The sequence below is a fragment of the Limtongia smithiae genome (assembly GCF_038497785.1).
Source record: "Limtongia smithiae strain NRRL Y-17922 unplaced genomic scaffold V1518scaffold_1, whole genome shotgun sequence".
Lineage (NCBI taxonomy): Eukaryota > Fungi > Ascomycota > Lipomycetes > Lipomycetales > Lipomycetaceae > Limtongia > Limtongia smithiae.
Window position 1 is genome coordinate 1,545,807 of NW_027117622.1, and position 24,184 is coordinate 1,569,990.

Here is a 24,184-nt window from a genome sequence, read left to right on the forward strand (position 1 = left end):
AGGAGAGTCGCGCGGGGGCCTGGCTGGAACCGAGTCGCCAAAGGCTGTTTACACATCCGCTGGTTCACCAAACTGCCGGATGACGTTGTCCCTGCCGGCCCAGTGGGATGGTTCGCCGGCTGCGGGGGCAATTATGTGCTGGGGAACAGAGCGCGGGTCCCACGGCGGAACAAAGTGGCAGCCCCTCGGCGTTCCATCCCCACGACAGCCGCTTATCGGGGGATAGCGCAGATGACTCTGGACCCCCCGGCGATAGCTGGAGCGCTGAACCCGTGCGCGCGGCGACGGACGGACAGGGCAACTGCAAGACACGCTGTTCCCCGGAGGCGGAGGCCGCCCGCGCTGCCACAACACCTTCCTGGTCCTTCTGCTCCCCAGCCCCGTCCTCGCGATCGCTGCTTCGTTGTCCTCACGGCCGTGCGGCCGCTGCGCTGCTGCAGCGGCTCCGGCGGCACGAGCAGCGCTCTCTCTACGGTGCGCTGCTGCTTCCGCAGCAACCACTAGTCTCCCACCACTGCTGCTAGGCTCCTGTGCGCGCCGACGCCCCCGTCGGCCCGTCCGCGGGCGTCCAACTATGACGCCTGTCTGTGCACGCCTCTGCTGAGCTTAACGCGCCAGAGAACAATCCACGTTCATTTCACAGGCACATGCCACACGACCTCTGCTGCTCGCGCAGTCGCAGTTCCGCTTCGGCGGCGCACAGCTGCTTGCGTGCTGCGTCAGAGGATGAGGGCAGATATCGCCATCGACAGCGCTCACGCGACAGGTCTCCATGTTCAGAGGCGTGCATTGTCGGGATCATACCAGCTGTTAATATTATTATTCTGCAGCAGCGGGCATGCGGGGACATTTATAGCGACCCGCGCTGCGGAGCGTCGGTGGTGGCTTACTTCCGCTCCGTCTTCGTTGCGCGGTCACCCCATTTTTTTGCGTGCTCTTCACTGCTGCGGCCCTGCTCTGCCGCGGCCTTGCGGCCGCTCCTGCTCCGCGCGCCTCGTCTCGCTTGGGTCTGTACGTCGAGGCCTCCTGCTTATCAGGCATGGACTCGTGCTTTGTCCCTGCTGCTCAGAGCTCAGGCTTGCCGTCGCAGCAGCCGGCGAGCAGGACTGAAGCCCGGCCGCTCATGGCCTGGTGTTGTCGGGCTGCCCTTTCAAGCCTAGTGCAGCCCGTGCGCGGTTCAGACTCTCCGGCCGGTTCAGCTGCAAGCCCTCTGGCCGCCCCGGCCGCCACGACCGCCTGCGCGCCAGAGTCATCCGACTTTTTTCCCCACGTCTCCTTCTGCCTTCGAGAGTTCGAGTTCGAGGGCACAAACTGCGCGTGTCTCAGCCTCGCGCGTCGCGACCTCGCGCATCTGATAAACTGCCCTCCTATCGCGCATGCCTGGTCTGATCCGCGAATGCTTGTCCGCTTATTCCCGCCTTTGTCTTGCTGTTATCGCCCTCTCTGGTGCTATATACCCTTCTATTTATCTGCTCTGTGCTACTGCTGATACCACAGGGCGTATCGCATCTTCGCGAGATCACGCCTGAACTGCATGTACGTGCAGCCTGTCGGCTGCAAATATTACGATTTATTCTCAGGCTGTGTAATAAGTACACTCCCCCTGTAACAGGCGTCCTGCGGCGTGTATAATGCACTTGGTAATGTCGCCAGCAATATTATATATAAGGGCGCAGTGCTGTCGACCTGGCTGATCTCTTTGTACCCAGTCATTGGGATTGCGATGGTGTTGGGAATTTTCCTTTGACTGGTGAAGCACAGAACTGCTGTACTTGTCTCTTCTCTGTCCCTCTTCTCTCCCCTTCGCCTGCCCCTCCCCTCTGCTCCCCTTTGCATATCAGGTCGTAGCACTCTAGTATGCGTTGACATGGTTTCGTTTGCGACGTGTGTTTGTGCGGCCCTAGCAAGATATAAAGTAGGAAGGACGAGGCATTCGCAAAAGAGACTGAGCAGTATCAACAATGTGTATGCGTAGACCAGCAGCCAGATCGATCAATCAAGATTTCAAGTTGTTTGTAATCTATACTGTAACCATATGGTAATGGGAGATCCAAACTTTCCACTCTTCCTTGCTTCCTGCCTTCCAGTCTTCCGTCTCCGCCTCATGACGTCACTTCCGCACGACGTACGCTCTTCCGATCACCTACGCCACGTCTCCAAACTAGCTCCCGCCGCAGAGCTTGAAGCGCTTACTTGAGCACTGCGGCCACCACCGACTCCCAAGCAGTATAAACGCTGGGAGAGCGAGAGCATGTAGCATACCCGCAGCAGCAGCAGCAGCAGCAGCAGCAGCAACGTGGACAGTTCTACGGACGACTAGACGCGTGCGACTTGCTTTCGTCGAGGAATCAACTTATATTTCGTGTCGAGCTTCTCGGTCTCCGAGGAGTCGGCAGTCCCCGAACTGCACTATAGGCTCTGGAACTGCTCCATCCAAGCCGACCCTAGACTCCGCAGCATGGTCGGGGCATTCCGCCCCTTTTCAGCCGTGAACGATGACGTATACCCCGCAGTAGGCAGGCTGCAAAGATCTACAACCACTGACTCCTCGATGCCGTCGCCATACGTGCTCGACCACAAGCAGTTTTCGGACCTGGGAATCGACGTTTTGATGTCCGGTATCTCGTCGACCCAGACACCATATGACGAAGCCACCGCCGCAGTGCTGAGGCAACAGCAACAGCAGCAACAAAATCAGCAGCATCCACAGCAGCAGCAGCAGCAGCAGTCGATAACATGTGAAGAAATCGCGCAGATTCAGCAGCAAATACCGTGCGACGCTGTCGAAGAGGCGCAGAGTCAGGCAGCGGCGTTGCTGCTCAAGGACACCGATATGCACGGGTGGCAACCGGAACCTCACCATCAACAGCAGCATCCCGACGTTATGTACGACGACGAGCTTGCTCAGCAGTACTCGCCGTCGCCGGACATTGTGGAGAGTACCGATGGTCCTGCCGCACTGAAAGGGTCGTCAGATTCCGCAAGCGGAATGAAGAACGACCTCGCGAAGTACGCAGAAGACGACGAAATTCAATCAGTAAGCAGCTCCTCATTCAATGTATCTAACTCTTGCTAACTCTACAGAAACGCAAAGCCCAGAATCGAGCTGCACAGGTAGATCTCCTCCGCATCTCTCAACTTGACTCTACTAACCTCCCTCTGGCGTGCCTTCCGCGAGCGCCGTGAGAAACATGTTCGCGAGTTACAAGACCGTATCGCAAAATCCGAAGCACGCGTGAAAAAGCTCGAGTCCGACAATGCCCGGCTCGTGAAGGAGGTCAACTGGTACATGGCCGAGAACAAGATTCTGCGCGATACCACTATCGAGATGCGCGACCAACAGGATAAGCTCAGCGCCTCGATGTCGGCTGCTACTGCTGCGGCTGCTGCCGCAGCGGCTTCCTCTAATAACGGCAGCGGTCGTGCTGGCGCTGGTACTAGTAGCGCAGAAGACGCGCGATCGCAGTCTACCCAGGTCACATTCCCAGTTCGTCTCCTGTCTCCACCTTCCTGCCCATTACCTGTCTAACCTCCCAGCAGAAATTTCTCAACTCCGAATCCGAACTCCAGCACTCTCAACTTATTGCCTCCACCATCCCTGCCGGCAAGCTGCTCACCCCCGCGGAGATCTGGGACAGAATCGCAACCCACCCGCGCGCAGACTGCATCAACGCCGAACGCGTTGTCAAATTACTCATGGCAAAAGTTCAATGCAGCGGCCACGGCCCCGTGTTTTTCTCCAGCGACGTCGACGACGCCATTGCAAAACTGCTACTCGACGCGCAGACCCGCGGTAGCAGGAGCGCGAGTATCAGCAGTAGTATAAGTGCAGGGACGGACGGGAACACGCCTAAAAATAGCAGTAGTTCTCGGTGATATATTTGTATCTGGTGTTGTTCTTGTCGTTGTAATAGTGTAACATATATCCGGAGCTTTGGTTTGCTAATCTTTTAGGACAGAAAAATTGTTGGTCATTTAGTTATTAGTTTTAAGTAATTTCACGCAGTCCATAAACTGCACATTCATATTCCATTATTAACAATTAGAAAAACAAAAACTCCGTAAACACAACCTGCACCCATTTGTTTTGAGACCCCTAGATTCAACCGTGCGATCCAAAACAAAGCACAACGCAGAGTTATATGTAACAACGCCGTTCAGCTTCTCAAATCCTATCGACAATGTATGCTGCTGACGGTAACTCTGCTACCGTCATGCTTTCCTCTATATACACTCCGCTCAATGCTTCTCACTCGTTGCCCACCGCTTTTGCTTCACTCTCCTCGTCTTTCTCGTCTTCGTCTTCGTCGTCGTCATTGTCGCTATGACTCGGCACGTTTCGCAAGAGAATATTCCTCTGATTTTGTAACGCCGGCGCGCACTCCTCCAGCGGCAAGCACAATAATATGAAACTATGACAGCGCTGCTTATCCTTGTGTTCGGCCGATGGCAAGAATATGCCGCGCGCAATCACCTTGCGCATGTACAAGTGTGGACTAATAATATCTGTCCGCACAATCTGCTGGATTAGTCGGCGAAGCTTTTTGCGTTGAGGCGGGGTGAGGCCGCGAAGACATTGGTCAAAGAAAGCGAATAGCGCATCGAAGAGCGGCGGACGACCTGATGCACTCCACCTCTCAAGCACACCCGTCACGATCCCGATTCTGTCGACAGGATTGCTAATGCCGTTGCTGCTCTCGCTCCCCTCTGTTCCCTCAAGACTCGTGGCCTCATCACCATTCTCCGTCGTAGACAACGCCCATCGGCACAGAGCAGCGACCAAATGTTCACTATCCTTTCCGTCGAAGCACGCCCGTGGCATGCCGGCAGCCAACACGAGTTCGTCTGCAAGCTGACCGACATCGTACGGCGTAGATGCATATCCGTCAAGCACGCGCTCCAATCGCGCAATCCGCTCGTCCTCGCTACCGCCACCACCGGTTGCGGTAGCCCCAGTGTCGTTTGCACCAGATGCTGCATTGCCAGAGCGGCTGTAGCTTGACAGCTGCGCATTGAGTGATCGCGAAGTCATATTCGCAAGCGCGACAGCTTCGAGCGCGCGGTCACCGGCTATGGTGTCGATGCCAGCGACCTGAATTGCTTTTAACAAGATCGCGCGCACGGCGTGCCAATTCTCCGGAAGCAAAAAGGCTGTGACACTGCTCGCGTTGAGGAGATCCCATAACCGCTTTGCGACCTTGATCTGCAGAATTTTGTAGTGCCCAGACTGTGGTCCTGCCACGCCGCTGTCGACTTCTGCGGAAAGCTTTTCCATGTGGTTAAGCAATACAACGGCAAGCTTGCGGCTCTTGGACGGCGCAGATGTAAGCTGGGTCCAGAATAGGCCGACAAAAAGTAACGATAAAGGTAATCGCTCTGGCGAGCATTTATCGCACTGTGAGATTACCCAACTGAGAAAATAATTTCGATCGATGAGATCCTCAGAATAGAGATGCGCCGCAAAACGAACCCTGTCAATCAGGTTAATGGAATTCAAAACTTACAGTGCAGCATATCTTACACATAATCCATTCTCGTACGCCACTTCTGCTGAGGCACTGGCTTCGGCGTGGCACAGTCAGTACTCTGCCCACACTCGGTTGCTATCTTTTCAATATACGCGATCAGCTGAACCGTCCATTCTTTAATCCACTGCGATTCCGCATCCACTGTTGTCGAATTGTTTCCCTTGCGCTTGAGTCCGCGCAGCTCGTTTGCACCAACACATCTTGCGAACCACACTGCGCGGTGGATTGGTACAGCTTTACTGCAGCACTGCTCAACCAGCACCCGATTTCGGATTCCGTGGGGTATAGTCCGCGAAAGTTTGCGGAGCGGAACCTGCGGCGATGCAAGATCGCGTAACCAAGCCTCACGTTTCTGGTCGGTGAGAGTGACGCGTGGCGGCGGCTTGAAGGTCGTCGGCGGCATGATCCGACTGATTTCCACGCGCTTCTTCAGTGTCGTCATCATAAATGAAGACAATGCTTCGAGAGAATCGGAGTCTTTGAGCGCGCCTTGAATAAATTGGTATGCGCTGCCGGTTTCATGCTAAAGGATGGTTAGTGCACAACAGTGAAGCTCGTCACATTTGTATTACATACCGACAAAAACGGCTTGTCCTCAAATCCATGCTGAATGAACGAGTCTGACAATAAGTCCTCGGTATGCTTTCCTGACCAAGGAAAGTAGTCCGGATATCCAGCTGTGGCAGTATTAGTCAACTGAAGTCCGATGCACAATAGTAAGCCATACAATCCGGTCGGCCCTTGATGAGAGGAGATAGATCCTTCGGGGGGGACATATAATAAATCTTGAGCGAATTATCGTCCCGTGTCGTGCCGGAGAGTAGACTCCGCGGACTGGACACAGTGCTGCCAGTCGGCGTGCCTGGCGTGGTTGGGCCATGGAGTGGAACTGGGAACGGCGATGAGAGGTTTCGCCGCTGCGAACTCACCGCAGCTGAAGCCGCTTGTGCAGATTGTAATTGCTGCGCCGGCACTTGGCCAGTTATGTGCGCCGGGAAGTGAGCATTGTAGACCTGCGCGACTGCTTGAGTCGATGCTTGCGCGTAGAGAGGCTGACGCGCATAGGCTTGCGGGCCGTTGGGTACGTTCTGGATGCCTAAAAGTGAGTGAGTGCCGACGGCGACTGCACTCTGGCGCTGCTGCTGTTGTTGTTGTTGAAGTAATAGCTGTTGCTGCTGATGTTGTTGTTGCTGTTGCTGCTGCTGATGCTGTTGCTGCTGCCGCTGCTGCTGATGCTGATGCTGAGGTTGCCCGCCGCCCGATGACGCCCTCAGAAGGGAGGTACGCGGTGGCATGGAAGGGAACGCAAGACGGTACTCAGTAGTTTGCTGCGCATTTCCTGAAGCCTTATCCGCGAGACGAGGACATGGGAAAGGGCGAGCGCCGAGGCGGGGAAAGTGGTGGTGGCAGAGGAAGCGGGGAACCGCGGTGGGTTTGTAGGCGTTGGAGGCTGATTTCTTAGACCGCCGCCGTTCGGATGGCTAAGCTGAGCCTGGGTCGCGCGTGCCCGGATATCGCAAGCGCGCTCCCCCGCCGCCTGCACTGCCCGTATTGGCGTTGATCGCACACGGGTGCACCGAGAGTCTACGGCAAGCGGCAGCTACGGACGCAGCCCGAAAGAGCGGTCCAGGAACGGAACACAGTAGCCGGCAGAGGCCGTCCGAGGTCGCCACTGCCGACGACGCCGTCGTCGATATGACACTTCTTTGCTGGCCGCCCGGCCGCGTGCGACGTTGCAAGAAACTAGCGCTACCTAACCCGTGGACGATACCTGTGCGGGGCAGCGGGGTTTGTAGTCTCACGTGAGCGCGCCGCACTAGGTCTTGTGCGGCTGCTAGATAGGGCTAAACGCAGTCACGCAGATGCGCCTCGGCTGGGACGAGCGCCGGGCAGTTCTCAACATCAGTGGCCCAAGACCAGGCTCACCGTCTCGCCGATTTCAGCTCTCCACGCATCGACTGTCCACCGTTTTCCGCGTCGCCAGCAACTCGTTACACCATGGGTACGCTGCAACTTGTTCGTTGTTACGTCTATTGCATCGCATTCTGACTTCTATTTACTATAGCTGTGGGAAAGAACAAGAGACTGAGTAAGGGAAAGGTTCGTTACTTGTCGTTCTCCGTCGACTTTTCACGACGCAAGTTCTAACGACGTTTTCGCTATGCAGAAGGGCATCAAGAAGAAAGTCGTCGACCCCTTCACCCGCAAGGACTGGTACAAGCTCAAGGCTCCCACCGTCTTCGAGAATCGTGATGTTGGCCAGACTCTTGTCAACCGCTCCACCGGTTTGAGTGCGTATCTCCTATTTTATTGCAGTTGAGGTTGACTGTTCTGACGGTTCTTACAGAAAATGCCGTCGACTCGCTCAAGGGCCGCATCGTTGAGGTTTCGCTCGCCGATCTCCAAGGTGGCCAGGAGGACCACGCTTTCCGCAAGGTCAAGCTTCGCATTGACGAGGTCCAGGGCAAGAACGCTCTGACCAATTTCCACGGTCTTGACTTCACTTCCGACAAGCTGAGATCGCTTGTCCGCAAGTGGCAGTCCCTGATCGAGGCCAATGTCACCGTCAAGACCACTGATGACTACCTCGTCCGTCTGTTTGCCATCGCCTTCACCAAGCGGTCCAGCAACCAGGTCAAGAAGACCACCTACGCGCAGTCTTCGCAGATTCGCGCCATCCGGAAGAAGATGATTGAGATTATGTCTCGCCAGGCTTCCAGCGGTACTCTCGCGCAGCTCACCAGCAAGTTGATCCCTGAAGTTATCGGTCGTGAGATCGAGAAGTCTACCCAGGGCATCTACCCTCTCCAGAATGTCTACATCCGAAAAGTTAAGCTTCTGAAGCAGCCCAAGTTCGATCTTGGTGCTCTGCTTGCCCTACACGGCGAGGGTTCCGGCTCTGCTGAGACTGGCCAGAAGGTGGAGCGTGAGTTCAAGGAGGTTGTACTTGAGGAGGTTTAAATCAAAAGAATATCTTGTATTCAATGTACTGTATAAAGTGTTTATGTGGTGCGGTGTAAAAGTTCTGTCCCACTTTTTGCCAACAAGCAAGTCTATTATGGTATATGTACAAACGCTAGTCCTTGAGGTTGCGGAGAAAATCCTCAACGATATCAATGAACTCCGTTGTACGCTCCGAAATGAGCCAATGGCCGGCGTCAACGTCTTTAAGGACAAACCTCGGGAAGAAGCGACCGATGGTGGGGATGGACTCGTCGGGAACGTAGTGGGAGCGCGAACCGCGGACAAACAGAGCCGGTCCCGCAAAGCGGTCGTTGTTGGAATTGAAGGGAAACTCAGCGACGTGGTCGAGTGCTCTTGCGAGGATATCAAGGGGCACTCTGAAGCCGACGGTGCCGTCTGACTTGAAAATCGCGTTGGTGAGCAAGAATCTGCGGATCTCGACGGAGGTCTCGTACTTTCCCAGCACCGCGAACGCGTCGTTGACGGACTTCAACCCCATGCGCTCGATGCGTCGAAGGGCGTCGACGTACCGCGGAATATCCGACGAGAGCGCTGCGTCGATAGGCGCGTTGTCAACCGCGACCACCGCGTCGACGAGCTCCGGTCGACGCAACGCGACTGCCATCGCAGTCTTCGCGCCCATGGAATGACCCAGCACGACCGCGTGCTTCTCCTGTATTTGTGTGTCGATGAAGTGCTCGACGTCCAGAGCGAGCGACAGGTAGTCATGCGTGCGCACGTGGGGGCTGTCGCCATGGTTGCGCAGGTCAAGGGCGTACACGCGCGTGTACAGGTCTGCTGCGAAGCGCTTGCATACGCTGCGGTTGTTCTGTTTGGAGCCTAGAAACCCGTGAAGCACCACAATTGGTGGGATTGTGGGAGCGTTTTCGGGGACACTGGCGGGCGCGTCGAATTGTAGGTATTGCAGCTCTAGAGGACTTGTTTGTTGGTTGCCGGAAGACGTCGGCAATGTGGACGAAGAGCGGTAGTGCGGGGCGAACTGCGAGGCGACGGTTGGAGAGAGGTGCGGTTGCCGCAGAGTGCGCGTCGGAGGGGTGAGTAGCAGACGCAGCGACTGCGCGCACGGCGCAAGTGGGCGTGCCATGGCTGGGGTGTGACTGTCGCGATAGGAATTTCAATACTTGGGGTCGCGATGGGCAAGGCGGATCAGCGACCCGAAGTTATCTATCACACACTATGTCCAAAAACCCCCTCTCTGACCGTTGAAAGACCTGCAATGCAATTAACTTACAAACCAAAAAAGATCTAAACTATTAGGTAATTATAAACGCAGCAAACATAACTCGGACGTGGACACACTAATACTACAAAATGCACGAGCAAACACAGACACACTTTGTCCACCACCTCCGTCTTACTCGCAAATCTTGTACATGCGGACATAGTCCACAACCATGGCGCGATCCTCAGCGTCGCCCCATGTGCTCTCCCAGCTCTCGCGATTTGTCCAGAAACTGTGCATGGCAATCTGTCTGTCGCCATCAGTCCATGGCTTGTCGCCGACGTCGTCTGCAAAGAAGCCATTCGTGCCACCAACGGCAACGTTCATGATCAGGTAGAAGTCCTGGTCGAACGGCGCCTGATTATTGTTGGCAGGCCACGGGTCCTGTATACTGGTACCATTGTCGAAGGTCGTGGAGAAGTCACCAAGTTCCCAGAAGGACTCGCTAAAGGTGTGATAGATCACCTGGCGGAGACGACCGTCAACGTAGATGGTCAAGTACTTGTCACTCCACTCAAGCGCGTAGGTGTGAAATTTCTTGTAAGTGTCACGTCGGAGCTTGTAGCTGTTGTGCAGCTTGTAGTACTTGTCGGTATCCGAGTCCAAACCCCAGTGCAGTGTCGAGGTGACATAGTTGTAACCACCGTCCTCGTAGTTGTGGTCGTTACCACGGCTCTCCATGATGTCGATTTCGCCGGACGCGGGCCAAGAGCCGTAAACATTATCTGTCGGAAGCATCCAAATTGCAGGCCAGATCCAGTCGCCGACGGGAAGACGCGCATTAACTTCGACAAGACCGTACTTGATGCTCGCCTTAGATGTGAGGCGCGCGGACTGGATGGGAGGGATCATGATATCTTCGGAGGAGTTGGAACTGATGGCGCAGTCGGAAAGGGTTGAGGACGAGCAGGTACCGTCCGAGGTGAGGTTCACGGTGTATCCATTCAGCAGGTTGTCCTCGCCAATGACGTCGGACGTGAGAGTGGGAACTATGTAGAGCTTGCCGTCCTCGACGTAGGAGTTATTGCTGTTGCTAGTAGTCCATTCAAACTCGCCGTTGCCAAAGCCACCGAGCTCGACCTCCTGGGTCCAAAGATCCGTGTCAATCGTTCCACTCGAGAAGTCATCCTCCATAACGAGACAGTACTTGTAGTTCGTGACGCTGCTGATACCAGACCAGATCAAGACGCCCATGATGCCGCAGCCAATGACGCATGTGATGATAGTGATAATAAGCAAGATACGGTCGCCATGCTGTCTATCGTTGATCCATGGCTTCTCAGAGATATAACCCTGCGGGATTCGGCGAGACTTGAACTTCAGCCGCGGGTGCAGCTGCCGCGACGACGATTTCAGGTCCTCAGCGGGCAGGAAGTCCAGGATTGTCCGATTGACATCCCGTGCCCAGAGTCCATCTTCGCTCATGCCAGTCGATACGCTTGCAGAGGACGACAACGGCGGGCGATGTGTCAGTCCGGGTGCGGCGAGCGACGCGTTAGAAGCGCTGTGCGCGATGAAGCGTGAGCCAACGAACGAAGTCGTGCCGGTTGGGCTCATGGGCGCGCTCGGGGTATTCGACGACAGAGGCGAGAGTGGCACAAGGCCGGGTCGCTGCCGAGTCGCATTCGAGGGACCGGCCTCGGAGAAAGAGGCTTCGGAGGAGGTGACGGGAGTGACTACTGCAAGCTGGGAGATGTTGGAGTATGAGCTCGACGGGGTACTGAAGGGGTTGGCTGTTGAGATGGTTAGCGGTGGAGCTGGCCTTGAGGACGAGAACGAGACATGCCTGGTCGCGAGAGGGGAGAAGGCGGGAGAGGTGCCGCGGCAAGTCGCTCGGATACCTGGGCGGCAAGCCGCTCGGCGGAGTCGTGCGCGAGCTTGTCGTTGGCTGCGGAGGAGGACGACATTGGGGTGACAGAAGTTGTACTTGCAGACAGAGAGAGCGAGCAGGCGGGCGCGACGTCGGCGGCGGCGGTGCTTAAGAGCACGCGCGATGAACCCGCCGTCCAGTGGGTCGTGACGCGTGCGAATAGAGCGCTCAAAGCAAGTAGCGCGGCAAGTACAGCATCGCACTCTCAGCGCGACTCGCGCGCTGGCGCGAGCATAAAGGAGGCACCAGCAGCGCGAGCCGGCCCGCACCACCCTCGCGCCGCCACAAGTAACCACGCTCGTTTCTGCGACTCTGCAGTTCTGTCTACGCTGGGCGCGTTAGAGCGAGTCCTGCTGCTCTAGTCGCAAGCCTACGATATTGGTCGTGCGCACACACACCTCGGAGGGCCTCATGCGGGTGACAGAACTGCGCCGCGGGTCTTCTGCGCCGCACGCGTACAGTCCTAGCGCTATCCTTCGCAGAGCTTATTCGCGTCGATCTCACATACTCATCTGCTCTGCTTGCACATCGTCTCAGACCTTTCCTCGCGCACTCCGCCGTTTGTTCGACCTGGTGCTGCAATCGGAACGTCACAGATATACTCTCGCGCGCTTACTATATTTTCCGGCCACCTGCGTCTGCTCTGCCGGCCTGGCCACGGAGGCACGTGTCAGGCAAAACCTTCACCTGAACTGACGCTCCCGAGATTAAAACTCAAAGCTCACTCGACATGCGCTCTCGCCGCAACGAGCGACACAACGCTAGCCGCATACGGCCGCGCTAAGGAAATTGTGTATATGGCTCAGCAGCCCCTTATCGAGTCTTCCTCACAAAGCAAAATTGATTAGATGGTAAACAAGTACAATGAAGCATGCTTGGCCTACCCACCCCAGCAGCGCGACATCAGTGCGCACCGGAAGAGGACGGTATTGCTGCGCGTCGTCATCTTGTTGTGGACAGGTTGGCAGGGCGACAGCAGGCGTGTACGCGTCCATCGCGGGCAGAGCGCTCGTTCCGTCGTCGACATCCGCGTGGCAGCAACGTGCGTGCGGTGAGTGTATTCAGCTCTTCCGGTATCCACTATCCGTGACATATCGCACATGTCAGGAGCAGATAGGCCGCTCTGATTTGCGGGCGGCCTGTTGCGCCGTAAAAGGGGGTGCTGACGTTCTCTATCTCGCGAGTCCCCGGCATGTCCAGGCTCCCCTCGAGCATGTTCTCTCCGCAATTATGCCCCTGTTAACCAATCTGCTCTCGCGGCCTCGTTGCAGTCTTGTCAATTATTGCCACCACGCGGATTATTATCGGCGTCAGCGCAATTCGGCTTGCGGCTGCGCGAGCAACCGCCATCTCGCTCGCCCCTTTTGTCCATCTCGCATACGCACTTGCGTAGTCTTAGACACACCTGTCTAACTCTTGCCCGCCAACCCTGGCCAGTTTTGCATCATTCCACTTCCGCAGCAATCATCGTGGGCACGCACTAGCTGCCCCTATTTCTCTTCTCTTCCACCCTCTTGACCACCAACCACCCGCCTACCCCCCTCTTCACTTATACACGCCACGTACACAATGCCCTAAATAATTGATGTGAATTTTGCTCGCAGTGGCCTTTATATATTACGCGTCTAATGTGAATAAAAACAAATTACTATGGCACAGGAAACTTGTAAAACAAAATGAATGTAGTTAGCAATCTGAAATTCGGTAGCAGCCGGAACTTGAACGAAATAGGTCAAACGCAAAAAATGACAAATTAGTGACTGATTTCTGAGCTAATAAATAGCAGATATCCAAATTAGAACGTGAATGTCATCAACTGCGGATTCAGCGCAATCGGTAGTAAGAAGTGAGCAACCACAGCCCATCCGAGTGGCAGAGCGCTGTAGAATCCCCCAATCTGCCACTCCCACGGAACAACGTATGCCATCATGATCATGCCGATAATAAGAATGATCAACATAATATACATGTATTTGAAACCCTTGATAATCTTCGGCAACTCCTTGAAGAAGTTCGACGCCTCGAGTTCCTTCGCCGTGGCACCCCACTGCATGTTGATGCTCAGCATATGCGACAGCAGCGCAAGCGACACATGCCACGAAAGACCGCCGAAGAAAATAGCGAGAAGGACTGTCCATTTGAGAGAATCCCACAGGGCGTGCCAGAAGGTGTCAGCCTTGATGCGGTATTGCACGAGCGCCATCGCAGCTGGGGAGACAGTGAACACGACGACCGCGGATATGAAGTTCTGGAACGAAGTCTCGTAGATGTGATCAACCTCGTCAAGGATCCAGCCGGTGACGAAGTAGTTCGCCAAGAACGTGATGAGCATGCCCGCAATAGCGTAGTAAGTGCCGATATATGCGATAATCGTGAACTTGCAGAAGAACGGAATCTCTCGCGTGACCAAGAACTTGCGAAACAGAGGAGTGAAGATCATGCCGTTGTACCAGTATCGCATCGGCTTGAACACGAGCTCTGAGCATCCATATGCGTACTTCTGCCATCGAGTAATCTCATCGTAAACCGTAAGCGACACACCTTCTTGAAACTCGCCGTTGTGGTAAGTGGCATACCGAATCGTGAATCCGAGACATCGCAGCTTCAAAGAAATCTCGAAATCCTCCGATACGTGGGACTCAGACCAGTATTTCATACGGCCGTCATCGGGATCAATGTAGGAGACCTCCTGGATCGCACTCCATCGCAAGAATGCATTGTGACCGACGAAAGCAGCCGCGTCACCAGAAGCCGTGGCGTACTGAATAGAAGTGTAGACGAGACGAGTAAACCACGCAATTAGGTTCTCCCAGTAGTTGTTGACGACCATCATGACACCAGCGGCGTGCTGGAGAATAGCAAGATCAGGCGAACCGTAAAACTCTGACGCGGCGTCGAGCAAGCAATCCTCAGGAACACGAGTATCCGAATCAACAATAAGAATAAGGTCACCGACACGAACGTCGCCATCAATCCAGCAAGTAGGGTCCTCCTGCTTAATCTGCTCGACCGCACGCGAGTACGCTTCAGCCTCCTCGACGTCAGTCCAAACCTTCTCGGATTCGTTGTGCATAGCTTCCAAAATCTCTTCGATGCGGTTGGCGACTGACAAGCAATAGTTCATGTTACTGGCCTTCTTAAATCTACCCTTGCGTTTGAACCCGTCAACGCCGTCGGCGGGACGGGCGACCCAGCCAATGAAGTGGTCCGCGTAGTACTTGCGTCGCTCGGCAGCTTTCTCAGGGGGAATGATCTGCATACCATCGTCGTTGACAAAGATGTTGGCGGTGCCGCCCTGGAGCTCATAGGTGGTGATAGCCTTGGATAGCGACTGCATGGTCGGATTGATCACACCAGCGATGGACTCCTTGTAGACAGGGCACTGAATGGTAACATGTGGCAGCGGTACGTTCGGAGGAATACGAGGTGACCGGATGGCAGAGTAGGAGATCGAGTTGGTGTGGAGCTGCGAGACGGGACCGAAGATACGGAAGATGATCTGCGATACGACGATCACGAAGAATGCAGCGAGGCAGGCGACGACAGGGATGTAAACAACGACGGCAATGCGGTAGTAACCGCCAATTGCTTTGATCTCCATTGCGGCAGCCTTCAGCATGAGACCGGAGAAGGTGAATATCATAAGAAAAGCCACCATGACCGAGATGCACTGGAGAAGCTGGATTGGTCGCTGCGGTGCAATGGGGTTCTTCTCGAGGTCCACATTCACATCTTCGATGTTAGTAGACTCCTCTGAGACGGCGGGCTCGGTAGGAGGGACAACGGAGTTGCCGAGCTTCTTGCGACGCGTAAGAGAAACAAGGTCTGTCTCCCACATGGCATTGATCATGAGCTGCTCGAGATTGGCGCCAAGGTTGAGAACCGTAGCGACGTCGTCTGCCCAGATGACAAGGCAGTTGTCCCTACGGACGAAAGCGGCGTAGTGGTACCGTCTCGCGCGGAGGAGATCCCGCATGGTCTCCACGATCTGTATGCGCTGGTCCGGCGCGATCTGGATGTCGTATGCATCCTCAGGCTGAGCGTCGATGAGGATGTTAACAACGGGGAAGGACAACATCATCGCGACCTCGGCGTTCAGATGGGCGACACAGCCAACAAAAGACTGGCTGTAGTCGCGGTCCTGGGGGAGCGGGGGGAAGCAGCGGTACTCAATGGCAGTGTCCAGACGCTTGATGCGGAGAGCGACGACAGGGAGCGTCGAGTCCTGGATGGTCTCGAGCCAATGCTTCTCCTGTGCCTTCTGGTAAAGAGAGCGGCACATCACATCGTAGCGGTCGATACCACCCCATCCTGATGCCGAGTCGGACGAGACGCTGTTGTACTCTGCGACGGATGACGGGTACTGGGGGGGGAGGAGGTAGGCGGGGACGGCGAGTTCGGGGATAGCGACCCCCTCCTTCTCTGCGACGGTCTCGTCTGCCTTCTTGTTCTTGCGGAAGAGGCGGAGCATAGTGGCGGGCGTGAGAGCGAGTGAGCAGCGGCGGAAGAAGCAGGGAGCGGGCCGGGGCCGGGCACGATGATATAAGGCGCACGCGCGTGCGGGAGTCGCGCGTGCATCGCTCGCGTCTAGCACTGGTGCGTAGCTTCTGTCTCTGCGCAGCTGGGCCGAGTACGCATTCGCTGCCGCTGCACTCTGTGCGCCGTCCGCATGCGGGCTGGGGGCCACGATCGCGAGAGCACTACTTTCAAATGTACACCGCGCGACATGCCGCCCGACTCGATTCGACTCGCCTTCGTACCGGTGACGCCGGGTTGTTACCCAACGCACTGGCCACTGCTTGCACGTGTCGCGCTGCGCCGCTTGTTCTCTCACCCACAGCGCAAAGTTAAACCCGTCTGCGCCTCGGATGAGGCAGCCGCAGTCTACTCCACCCTCGCGCCGCCTGTAGGCTGCTGCGGGGCTGCGAGGCGTCGCTGTCAACTACGGCAGCGCACTCGGGAAGAGTCTGCCGGCAGAGTCCTGCTATCTGCAGAGTCGTAAGCACAAGCAGCCCGAGGCAGCGTAATGGAGTGGAGCCGCAGGAAGAGACTTTGGCAGCCGGCTCGTCATCACGTGATGCTCTGGAGCGTGCGCAGCGGAAGTTCTCAGACTCACACAACTTCTGCTTTATCATCGTCGTGGCACACACCGAGCCGCATCCCGGCACCGGCAGTCCAACAACTGCACCATGCCGCCCTCCAGTCGAGCTCCACCGCTGGTCAAGATATGCGGGACTCGCACGCCCGAGGCGGCACAGCACGCGGTCGAGAGTGGCGCTGACCTCATCGGCATGATTTGTGTGCCGAACGTCAAGCGAACCGTGAAAGCCGAGCAGGCGCGAGCCATCTCGCGGGCGGTCAGGGCAGTCCGCGAGCGACGCGCGCGCGAGCGCGAGCAAGACAGCTCAGAGCAGACATACGATGGCGGCGAGTGGTTTGACGGTGAGCTCGAGCGTATTCGGCGCGAAGGCCCGTTCGTGGTGGGTGTGTTCAGGAATCAGTCGCTGGAGGAAGTGCTGGCGGTCCAGGCCGACTACGAGCTTGACATGGTGCAGCTGCATGGAAAGGAGCCTCTCGAGTGGACGAAAGCGATTTCGGTGCCCGTGATCAAGACATTCGGCCCTGCGGACCAGGGTGTCGGTACGCCGGGGCTCCACAGCGTCGCTCTGTTGGACAGCGGCAGCGGCGGTGAGGGCACGATGCTGCCGTGGGAGGCGCTGCCAACCGGCTCGACCTTTGTGCTCGCAGGAGGACTCACGCCAGACAACGTGGCTGGCGCGACGCGTGTACCAAACGTCGGCGGCGTCGACGTCTCCAGCGGGGTGGAGACCGACGGGCGCCAGGACCTCGACAAGATTACACTGTTCATACGCAATGCGAAAGGGTAGTATTAGTAGTTGGGGCTTGGAGACAGACAAGATAAGACGTACATCACACAGTTACTATAGTTGACTTAGACGCCCGAACGAAGTATATCCGAACTTCTGCTTTCCGCCGTCTCGGCCGTGGAAGACCCGTTCCGCTCGTAGCGGCGGCTGACTATGCTGTCAATCGCGCAGCTCCGCTAGAAATGTCTGCGCAGCGGTGAGCAGCAGAAGCTGGTCATGCTGTTTCGTTCAGTGGTTTGCCTCACGCTTGGGCGCATATGCAAAAATTGAGTGTCTGCAGTCGCGGGAAGTACGCTGTAAACAAAAGGCTGTGTCGATTTTTTTCTCTCCCGGTCGGCTTACTGAGCCGGCCCCTGCTGTTCCAGTGGCCGGCATTTGCATAGCATTTCTAGCTAACCCCTGCTGCTGCTATTTTTGTCTCTATCCACGGCGCGAAATGACACGTCTGGATTATCGTGAACACGTCGCACCAGTCTCGTGCGCGGTGCAGATACCCTTTCATAGTGGCGAGCGCTCGATAGATAAAAATCGATCCCTCCAAACAAATGAAGTAACGCGCTCGCATTGCACTTGATATTGCTTGCACTCCTGCGTAGATTGGAAAGGGTCCGCGCCGCGAAAGCGCACTCGATTCGATGCAAGTCGAGAAACTAGCAGAGCGGCCCCAGCCGCGCAATTGCATTGTGTCGAGCGCAGAGTGGACTCTTGAGTTTTAATAGTCTCTGGCACGGGCCACACTCACACGTGTGGGAGATGCGTACCCCTGTCGTGCAGCGACAGCTGCACCGAGAGCGGTCTCCGCCGCAAACGGCCGCGCGATCACAGGTTTGAGTCGGCATAGAGTGGCCCATAGCAGTCACCCGCATGCACTGCAAATAGCAGTGCACGCATGCAGGCGAGACGGCAGGAGCCGCGCCAAACCGGCGGCTAGCAGCCGCGTCAGCAGCTGATTCGGTTGCGCCACGAAAATCAGGCACAGAACCAATTATCACCAACATGGAAACACGCCTCTAGCACCGCCGCCGTCGCAGCTGCGCAACCACCGCTCTCGTTCTCTCGTTCTGTCATTCTGCGTCTCGCCTTCTGCGACAGCGTACCACGTTGTGTCATATGCGACCCTGTCTCGCAGATCGAAGGCTGCGCTGGCCGCGCCTGCGGCGGCCGGCCCCAATGCGCCTCTTAAGCGGCCTTCTCGCCGCCCCTCCCCACCACTTCCTCGTCACCGCGCTCTGCTCTTCCTCTCTACCGCAAGATGTCCTCTTCCGAGACGCCTACCATCGCCGTCGACGACATCGGCAGTGCTCCCAGAAGTGCGGCGCCGACCCCTGCGCCGTCCAGTCCTGGTGCGTTTCATCTTTCCCCGTCCTATCCGGCATGCAGCAGTGCTAACGTTCCATATATAGAGAATCCCTTTGGTACGCCGTACGCTTCGTCGTCCAACATCCCTAGACTCGTCCACGACGTGCCCGACTCTCCCGGAATCCAAAATGTTCCCGATATCTCGACTGCATCCTCCAGCAGCGCTAGCATCACCACCGAGGGCGGTCCTACCGCCGTGTCGGTGCCTGTAATCCGCAAGACGCGGCCGACCGCTAGACCTCTCGTCAATTCCGGCTCCGTGCTCCCTTCGCCTATGCCGTCTATGCCTTTGAGTCCCTCCACATCGAGCTTTGCCGGTTCCCGCTTCATCATAGACGGTAACCGCAACTCCACTGCCGTCAGTTTTGGCCAGAATCGTGAAAGTCGCAGAATCACATCGTCCTCTGTGAGTTCGCTCAGTGAAGGCCGCAGCGTCGCTTGGTCCACAGACATAAGACCTGCAACACACCTCCCGCCGGAAGATTATAGTGCATCTCGCGCCAATCACTCTCGACTCAAGTTCAGATCTCGCCGCATCCCGCAAGGATATATTTCAGAAAAGCCATGGCTAAAGGACAGACAGAAGGGTGATCGTATTCTCATGTGGATCACTGTCGTGACGTGTGTCATCGGCTGCGGCATTGTGGGCGTGCTTGTCTGGGCCGGTATCTCTAGTGTCACAAATTACAAGTACTGTGTCGTCATGCAAGACGATTTCTCCAGTGGTACCATCGACGAAACTCTCTGGACCCGCGAGGTTGAGTTGGGCGGATTTGGCAACGGCGAGTTTGAATGGACCACGGACAACGACAACAACACGTTTATTCAAGATGGCCAGCTTTACATCGTTCCTACGCTCACGTCAGACGTTATTGGTGAAGACTATTTGTTGAACGGATACACTGTCAACCTCACCTCAGACGGCACTTGCACATCCTCAACGCTATCTGACTGCGCCATCCGTTCCAACTCCTCCGAAGATGTCATGATACCGCCTATTCAGTCAGGGCGCATCTCTTCCAAGGCAAGCATCAAGTACGGCCTTGTTGAAGTGCGCGCACGACTCCCCGCCGGCGACTGGATCTGGCCCGCAATCTGGATGCTTCCGACAGATAATGTCTACGGCTCTTGGCCCGCGTCCGGCGAGATCGACATCATGGAGAGCCGTGGTAACGACCACACCTACCCGGATGGGGGCAACAACTTCATCGTCTCTACGCTGCATTGGGGTGTGTCTTCAGCGACCGACATGTACTATAAGATCCACAACAGCTACAAGCTCCGACGTGACACCTACAAGAAATTTCATACCTACGCGCTTGAGTGGAGTGACAAGTACTTGACCATCTACGTTGACGGTCGTCTCCGCCAGGTGATCTATCACACCTTTAGCGAGTCCTTCTGGGAACTTGGTGACTTCTCCACGACCTTTGACAATGGTAGCAGTATACAGGACCCGTGGCCTGCCAACAATAATCGGGCGCCGTTCGACCAGGAATTCTACCTGATCTTGAATGTGGCCGTAGGTGGCACGAATGGCTTCTTTGCAGACGACGTCGGCGACAAGCCATGGACTGATGGCGACAGACAGATTGCCATGCATAGCTTCTGGACAAACCGCGAGACTTGGGAGAGCACATGGGGTGACACCGAGTCGCGTGCGTTGGTGATCGACTCTGTCAGCATGTACAAGATCTGCGACTAGAAAATTTGTCGTCTTCTCGGTAATTTGGTGTACTAGTTTTTTGTATGTTTGAAATTCCAAGCTTGCTTCTACTTCAATTAATCTGCTTGTATTCATGATAGTGCTACGATAAACTCTGGCTTTGTGATAGTCCAAGGCAGTATTGACTCCTTGTGTTCTGCTGTGATTTCGAGGTAAAATCGCTATCGTTCAGCCTGCACTTCAATCCGGCCACTGGAGAGCTACACAAGATATCACTTCGGCCGCCTCATCACATTTCGTTTTTCAAACTAAATTCAAATAATCACATCCTCGAAGTCCAGCAAAGCCTGAGACTAGGCGTGCCGCGTGCAAAAAAGTCGGAGGTTTTCAGTGTGCATGGGCCGTCACCTAAAATCAGGTCGCCATCACCTCGACCTGGAACTAAAAACTTCCTCCGCCAACGCAAACCTGCTGTCAACAGAGTGCGCGCGCCTGGTGGCGGCATAGCCAGCGAAGATGTGGACTGTTTTCTTTCGCTACATCCGGGCCAGTGAATTTACGGACCTTTGTACGTACGCGGTCTTATCCAGACTCTTGGTACGCGCGCAAGCTTTAGCAGCACCCTTGCTGTGCTCTTTGAACTCCGAGGGCGTACAGTGGGCTAGACTCCCGGCCATGTCGAACCTATCACCGCCTCGCATCCAAAGCGTCTAAGCTAGCTGTCCAACTGTAGAGATAGACAAAAATATTTATTTAGTTTCCAATTTGCACCGTAGTTCCACGAGCGGCTGAATTGGTCGTCCGGTCGCCTGCATATGGGCTGCGCACCGCCGCACGCCACCGCCGCCGCCGCTGCTGCAGCAGCAGTACAAACCAGTCGCCCTACAGCAGCGGCTGTCCTCGCATTCATGCGCTTGTTCGCCGGCAGCTCTATTGTTTCTCCACTATCATACTCACGTAAATGTCGTTTGTGGCAAGAATACGTTGAAGACGGTTAAAATCCATATATACCAGTCAATCACATGCTCACATATTGCCAGAGCCTACAGCTGTCGTCTTCTCTTCATGAACGGAACGACATCGGAGATAAGCTTGACAGCTGGACGTGCACATGTCCGCAATTAAATCAGAAAACATAGTAAACTAAAGCCAATAATGAACTACCAGCGTCGAAGGCGGCTTGTCGGCGGGCAGCTGCATGACTGCTCTAGCGACTTTGACATGTCATGCGAAAAAACCTACGAGCATATGCATGTCTTGGTTCCAATATCACGGCGCAAAACTGTTAGTTCGACGCCTCGCATACCCATAGCTCCCAACAGCTTGCGAGCTACTGTCGCAGGCTCCTGCTTGCTGCTGCAGCAAATTGCGGGACGTCGACAGCTTCGACGGCTGACCGGTTCTCGCTGTACTGGGACCAGAGCAGATGTCACGGATATTCGGCTCCGACAACCGAGAAACATGAGTTGCACGGTAGTGCTCTCGCTAAGTAATTGCACACGTGAGAGCAGCTTGTTAGCTGCTGCTGCTGCTGCTGCCGCCGCCGCCGCAAAGATAACCATGATTGATACCAGTACAACTGTAACAGTCGAGCATTTCGACTTTGGAGCTCAACGAGCAGCAATCCTTGATACGTCCTAGACGCGATATATTCGGGCGTTGCGCGTATGCACTAAGCACTGTCAGTGCTTATAAGGCTCATGAGGGTGGAGTTAGCGCGGTCGGCTAACCTTCTTATACACTTAATTATCTGCGATCGACATCACGGCATTTTGGGTTGGTGCTGGCACTTCGCTCCTCAACCGATGTTTGCAGGTGGCAAAGGGCGGATAGATAGATGAAGTATAGCAGCAGTTGCCACATGTAGACAAGTGGTTCGCCAATTGATGTAAAGTATTATGATGAGCGACCGCCATCTAGGGAAGCGAGTGTTATGTCTTGGGCCGTGGAAGTTGTAATACAGCACGAATGCACAGTCCGAATTCGCACCGACGACACCGCTGTGCAGATGGCGGTGAATGTCTTATGGAAAAATATCTGCAGCTAGATCATATAGCAATTTCCAGTCAATCAGGAACTCATAGACACGTGACGCCACGTAAGCGCCTGCGCGCATCGACTATACGTATTCGCAGTAGGCGAAGCAGCATGCATGCATACATGCACCTGTGGAAACGGCAGCCGTCGTTAAATTTGCGTCGCGTATTGGCGATCGGCCGAGAGGGCCAGTGAACGAAGCGGAACGGACAGACGCCTATGGGCTGCTGTTGATGCCAGATGACGCGCTTGGCACGACCTCGTCCATGCTTGTCCACTTATGGGCACTGATTTAAGTAACAGCGTTAGGAAATGTTGTCAGTCATGGGAGACGCTGAGCTGCTTAGAGACTGCTCGCGCAGACGCGGGAGAACATGTTGCTCTCGTCACGCATGCTGCGCCTGCCGTGATCTCCATGCTACATGCAGTTTGGACAGAAGACCGAGTATGAACCGTGTAATACTTGGAGAGAATCTGCCGACACCAATGAGAGACGCAGAAAAACTGCTGGTCCATATGGGACTGTGCTTTGGCAGGCGCCATTTACCATATCTCCTGCTGATCTTCGCGAACTGTTTGACGTTCCGAGAAAAAAATTATGCTAGTAGCATGATCATTTGGAATTTGGATTTCTTTTCTTTATTTTCGCTCACTACACACGGACTTCATGGCTGGTATTTGAGGCCGTCGACATGGTCAACTCTAACGAACTTAGGAATGGTTCATTCCCTGCTGGACATCTTCAGTGAAATCAGCCGTTTCCTGGTGGTGATCGTGTCGAGTGTCGAAGAATTGCGCTCATGCAGGTTGCATACTCATCGGTATGCAATATTTCTTCTGTTCTGCAAGCCGCCCTTGGCAGTGCGCAGCGCTCTACCCTGTCCTCGTTGCCCAGCTGCATCGCCGTTCGGGATCTTCAGGTTCAAGAAAACAGAGACAGACACACGTGTTCCACGTGTGCGAGCGGCCGGATACGGACAGGCACGATGGGGAGTTGCGTCAAAATGTATACACCAGTTGCTGGATCACGCTAGGGTTAGCGCGAGCGCATATAAGTGCACAAAATTACAGCCCTCGCACTGGTGTGGGCTTGTGCATGTGTCCGCATCAAGTACAGTTGACAAGATAGGGGCATCAACCTCAGCTAGCTGAGCCGCAATTCATGCGCGGATAGCTCTTTGGATTTTCCGTCCACAGTTGATGTTTTCAGCGCCCGCCGTCATTAGCTAGTAGTGCTTTTTTTAACATGATATCGTCATCAAGTTGATTTTGCAATATGCGCAAGCAAAACACTTCGCGAATACGGTAAAAAATATATTTGCACGCATATTAATTGTTGTCGCTGAAGATCATCTGCAAGAAATCTAATAATTTGGAATACAACTGCAGTCAGCCTCACACTAAGACTGCTGTGCACCTTTGCCCCTCTAGGCCGCCCATCTCGTCTCCCTATCCCGCGTCTGACCATGCCCCAAGTTATCCCCGTGATGTAGAGAGCTGTTGGACTACGGAAAGAAGGACCGCGGGCGAGGAGACTAGAGTCAAATATGTGGCTAGCATGCAAATCCCTGCTAGCTCGATGTCGCTGCTAGCTCGTCGCCCCCTCTCATTTTAGGTTTGACTAGCCTT

At 55.3% G+C, this 24,184-nt stretch overlaps 9 protein-coding genes across 9 annotated transcripts; 5 read left to right on the forward strand and 4 right to left on the reverse strand.

Annotated features, from left to right (window-relative positions):
• The first annotated feature begins 2,273 nt into the window (after nucleotides 1-2,273).
• Nucleotides 2,274-4,051, forward strand: V1518DRAFT_409804 (uncharacterized protein). Its single transcript, XM_066902443.1, has 4 exons — nucleotides 2,274-3,037; nucleotides 3,085-3,113; nucleotides 3,163-3,487; nucleotides 3,541-4,051. The coding sequence occupies exons 1-4, from the start codon at nucleotides 2,459-2,461 to the stop codon at nucleotides 3,874-3,876; spliced, it is 1,269 nt and encodes a 422-aa protein (XP_066762273.1). The 5' UTR covers nucleotides 2,274-2,458; the 3' UTR covers nucleotides 3,877-4,051.
• On the reverse strand, nucleotides 3,970-7,254 carry V1518DRAFT_409807 (uncharacterized protein). The gene is made up of 4 exons (XM_066902444.1): nucleotides 6,256-7,254; nucleotides 6,105-6,205; nucleotides 5,522-6,051; nucleotides 3,970-5,471 (listed from the first exon to the last, which is right to left on the reverse strand). Exons 1-4 carry the CDS (start codon nucleotides 6,821-6,823, stop codon nucleotides 4,250-4,252), a joined length of 2,421 nt encoding a protein of 806 aa, XP_066762274.1. The 5' UTR covers nucleotides 6,824-7,254; the 3' UTR covers nucleotides 3,970-4,249.
• A 201-nt stretch (nucleotides 7,255-7,455) lies between these two features.
• V1518DRAFT_409811 (40S ribosomal protein eS1) lies at nucleotides 7,456-8,706 on the forward strand. Its single transcript, XM_066902445.1, has 4 exons — nucleotides 7,456-7,530; nucleotides 7,594-7,628; nucleotides 7,696-7,819; nucleotides 7,876-8,706. The coding sequence occupies exons 1-4, from the start codon at nucleotides 7,527-7,529 to the stop codon at nucleotides 8,487-8,489; spliced, it is 777 nt and encodes a 258-aa protein (XP_066762275.1). The 5' UTR covers nucleotides 7,456-7,526; the 3' UTR covers nucleotides 8,490-8,706.
• On the reverse strand, nucleotides 8,309-9,732 carry V1518DRAFT_39573 (Alpha/Beta hydrolase protein). The gene has a single exon (XM_066901809.1). The coding sequence runs from the start codon at nucleotides 9,595-9,597 to the stop codon at nucleotides 8,605-8,607; it is 993 nt and encodes a 330-aa protein (XP_066762276.1). The 5' UTR covers nucleotides 9,598-9,732; the 3' UTR covers nucleotides 8,309-8,604.
• Nucleotides 9,733-11,956, reverse strand: V1518DRAFT_39576 (concanavalin A-like lectin/glucanase domain-containing protein). The gene is made up of 2 exons (XM_066901810.1): nucleotides 11,522-11,956; nucleotides 9,733-11,468 (listed from the first exon to the last, which is right to left on the reverse strand). Exons 1-2 carry the CDS (start codon nucleotides 11,640-11,642, stop codon nucleotides 9,868-9,870), a joined length of 1,722 nt encoding a protein of 573 aa, XP_066762277.1. The 5' UTR covers nucleotides 11,643-11,956; the 3' UTR covers nucleotides 9,733-9,867.
• Nucleotides 11,957-13,191: 1,235 nt separating this feature from the next.
• Nucleotides 13,192-16,358, reverse strand: V1518DRAFT_409816 (glycosyl transferase family group 2-domain-containing protein). The gene has a single exon (XM_066902446.1). The coding sequence runs from the start codon at nucleotides 16,074-16,076 to the stop codon at nucleotides 13,401-13,403; it is 2,676 nt and encodes an 891-aa protein (XP_066762278.1). The 5' UTR covers nucleotides 16,077-16,358; the 3' UTR covers nucleotides 13,192-13,400.
• Nucleotides 16,357-17,493, forward strand: V1518DRAFT_389877 (N-anthranilate isomerase; the record flags this gene model as incomplete). Its single annotated transcript, XM_066901743.1, has 2 exons — nucleotides 16,357-16,971; nucleotides 17,053-17,493. The coding sequence occupies exons 1-2, from the start codon at nucleotides 16,795-16,797 to the stop codon at nucleotides 17,491-17,493; spliced, it is 618 nt and encodes a 205-aa protein (XP_066762279.1). The 5' UTR covers nucleotides 16,357-16,794.
• Nucleotides 17,494-18,745: 1,252 nt separating this feature from the next.
• V1518DRAFT_424847 (glycoside hydrolase) lies at nucleotides 18,746-20,557 on the forward strand (the record flags this gene model as incomplete). The annotated part of the gene is made up of 2 exons (XM_066905885.1): nucleotides 18,746-18,836; nucleotides 18,897-20,557. 2 exons carry the CDS (start codon nucleotides 18,746-18,748, stop codon nucleotides 20,555-20,557), a joined length of 1,752 nt encoding a protein of 583 aa, XP_066762280.1.
• A 2,085-nt stretch (nucleotides 20,558-22,642) lies between these two features.
• On the forward strand, nucleotides 22,643-23,916 carry V1518DRAFT_409825 (uncharacterized protein). The gene has a single exon (XM_066902447.1). The coding sequence runs from the start codon at nucleotides 22,868-22,870 to the stop codon at nucleotides 23,705-23,707; it is 840 nt and encodes a 279-aa protein (XP_066762281.1). The 5' UTR covers nucleotides 22,643-22,867; the 3' UTR covers nucleotides 23,708-23,916.
• Nucleotides 23,917-24,184: the final 268 nt, after the last annotated feature.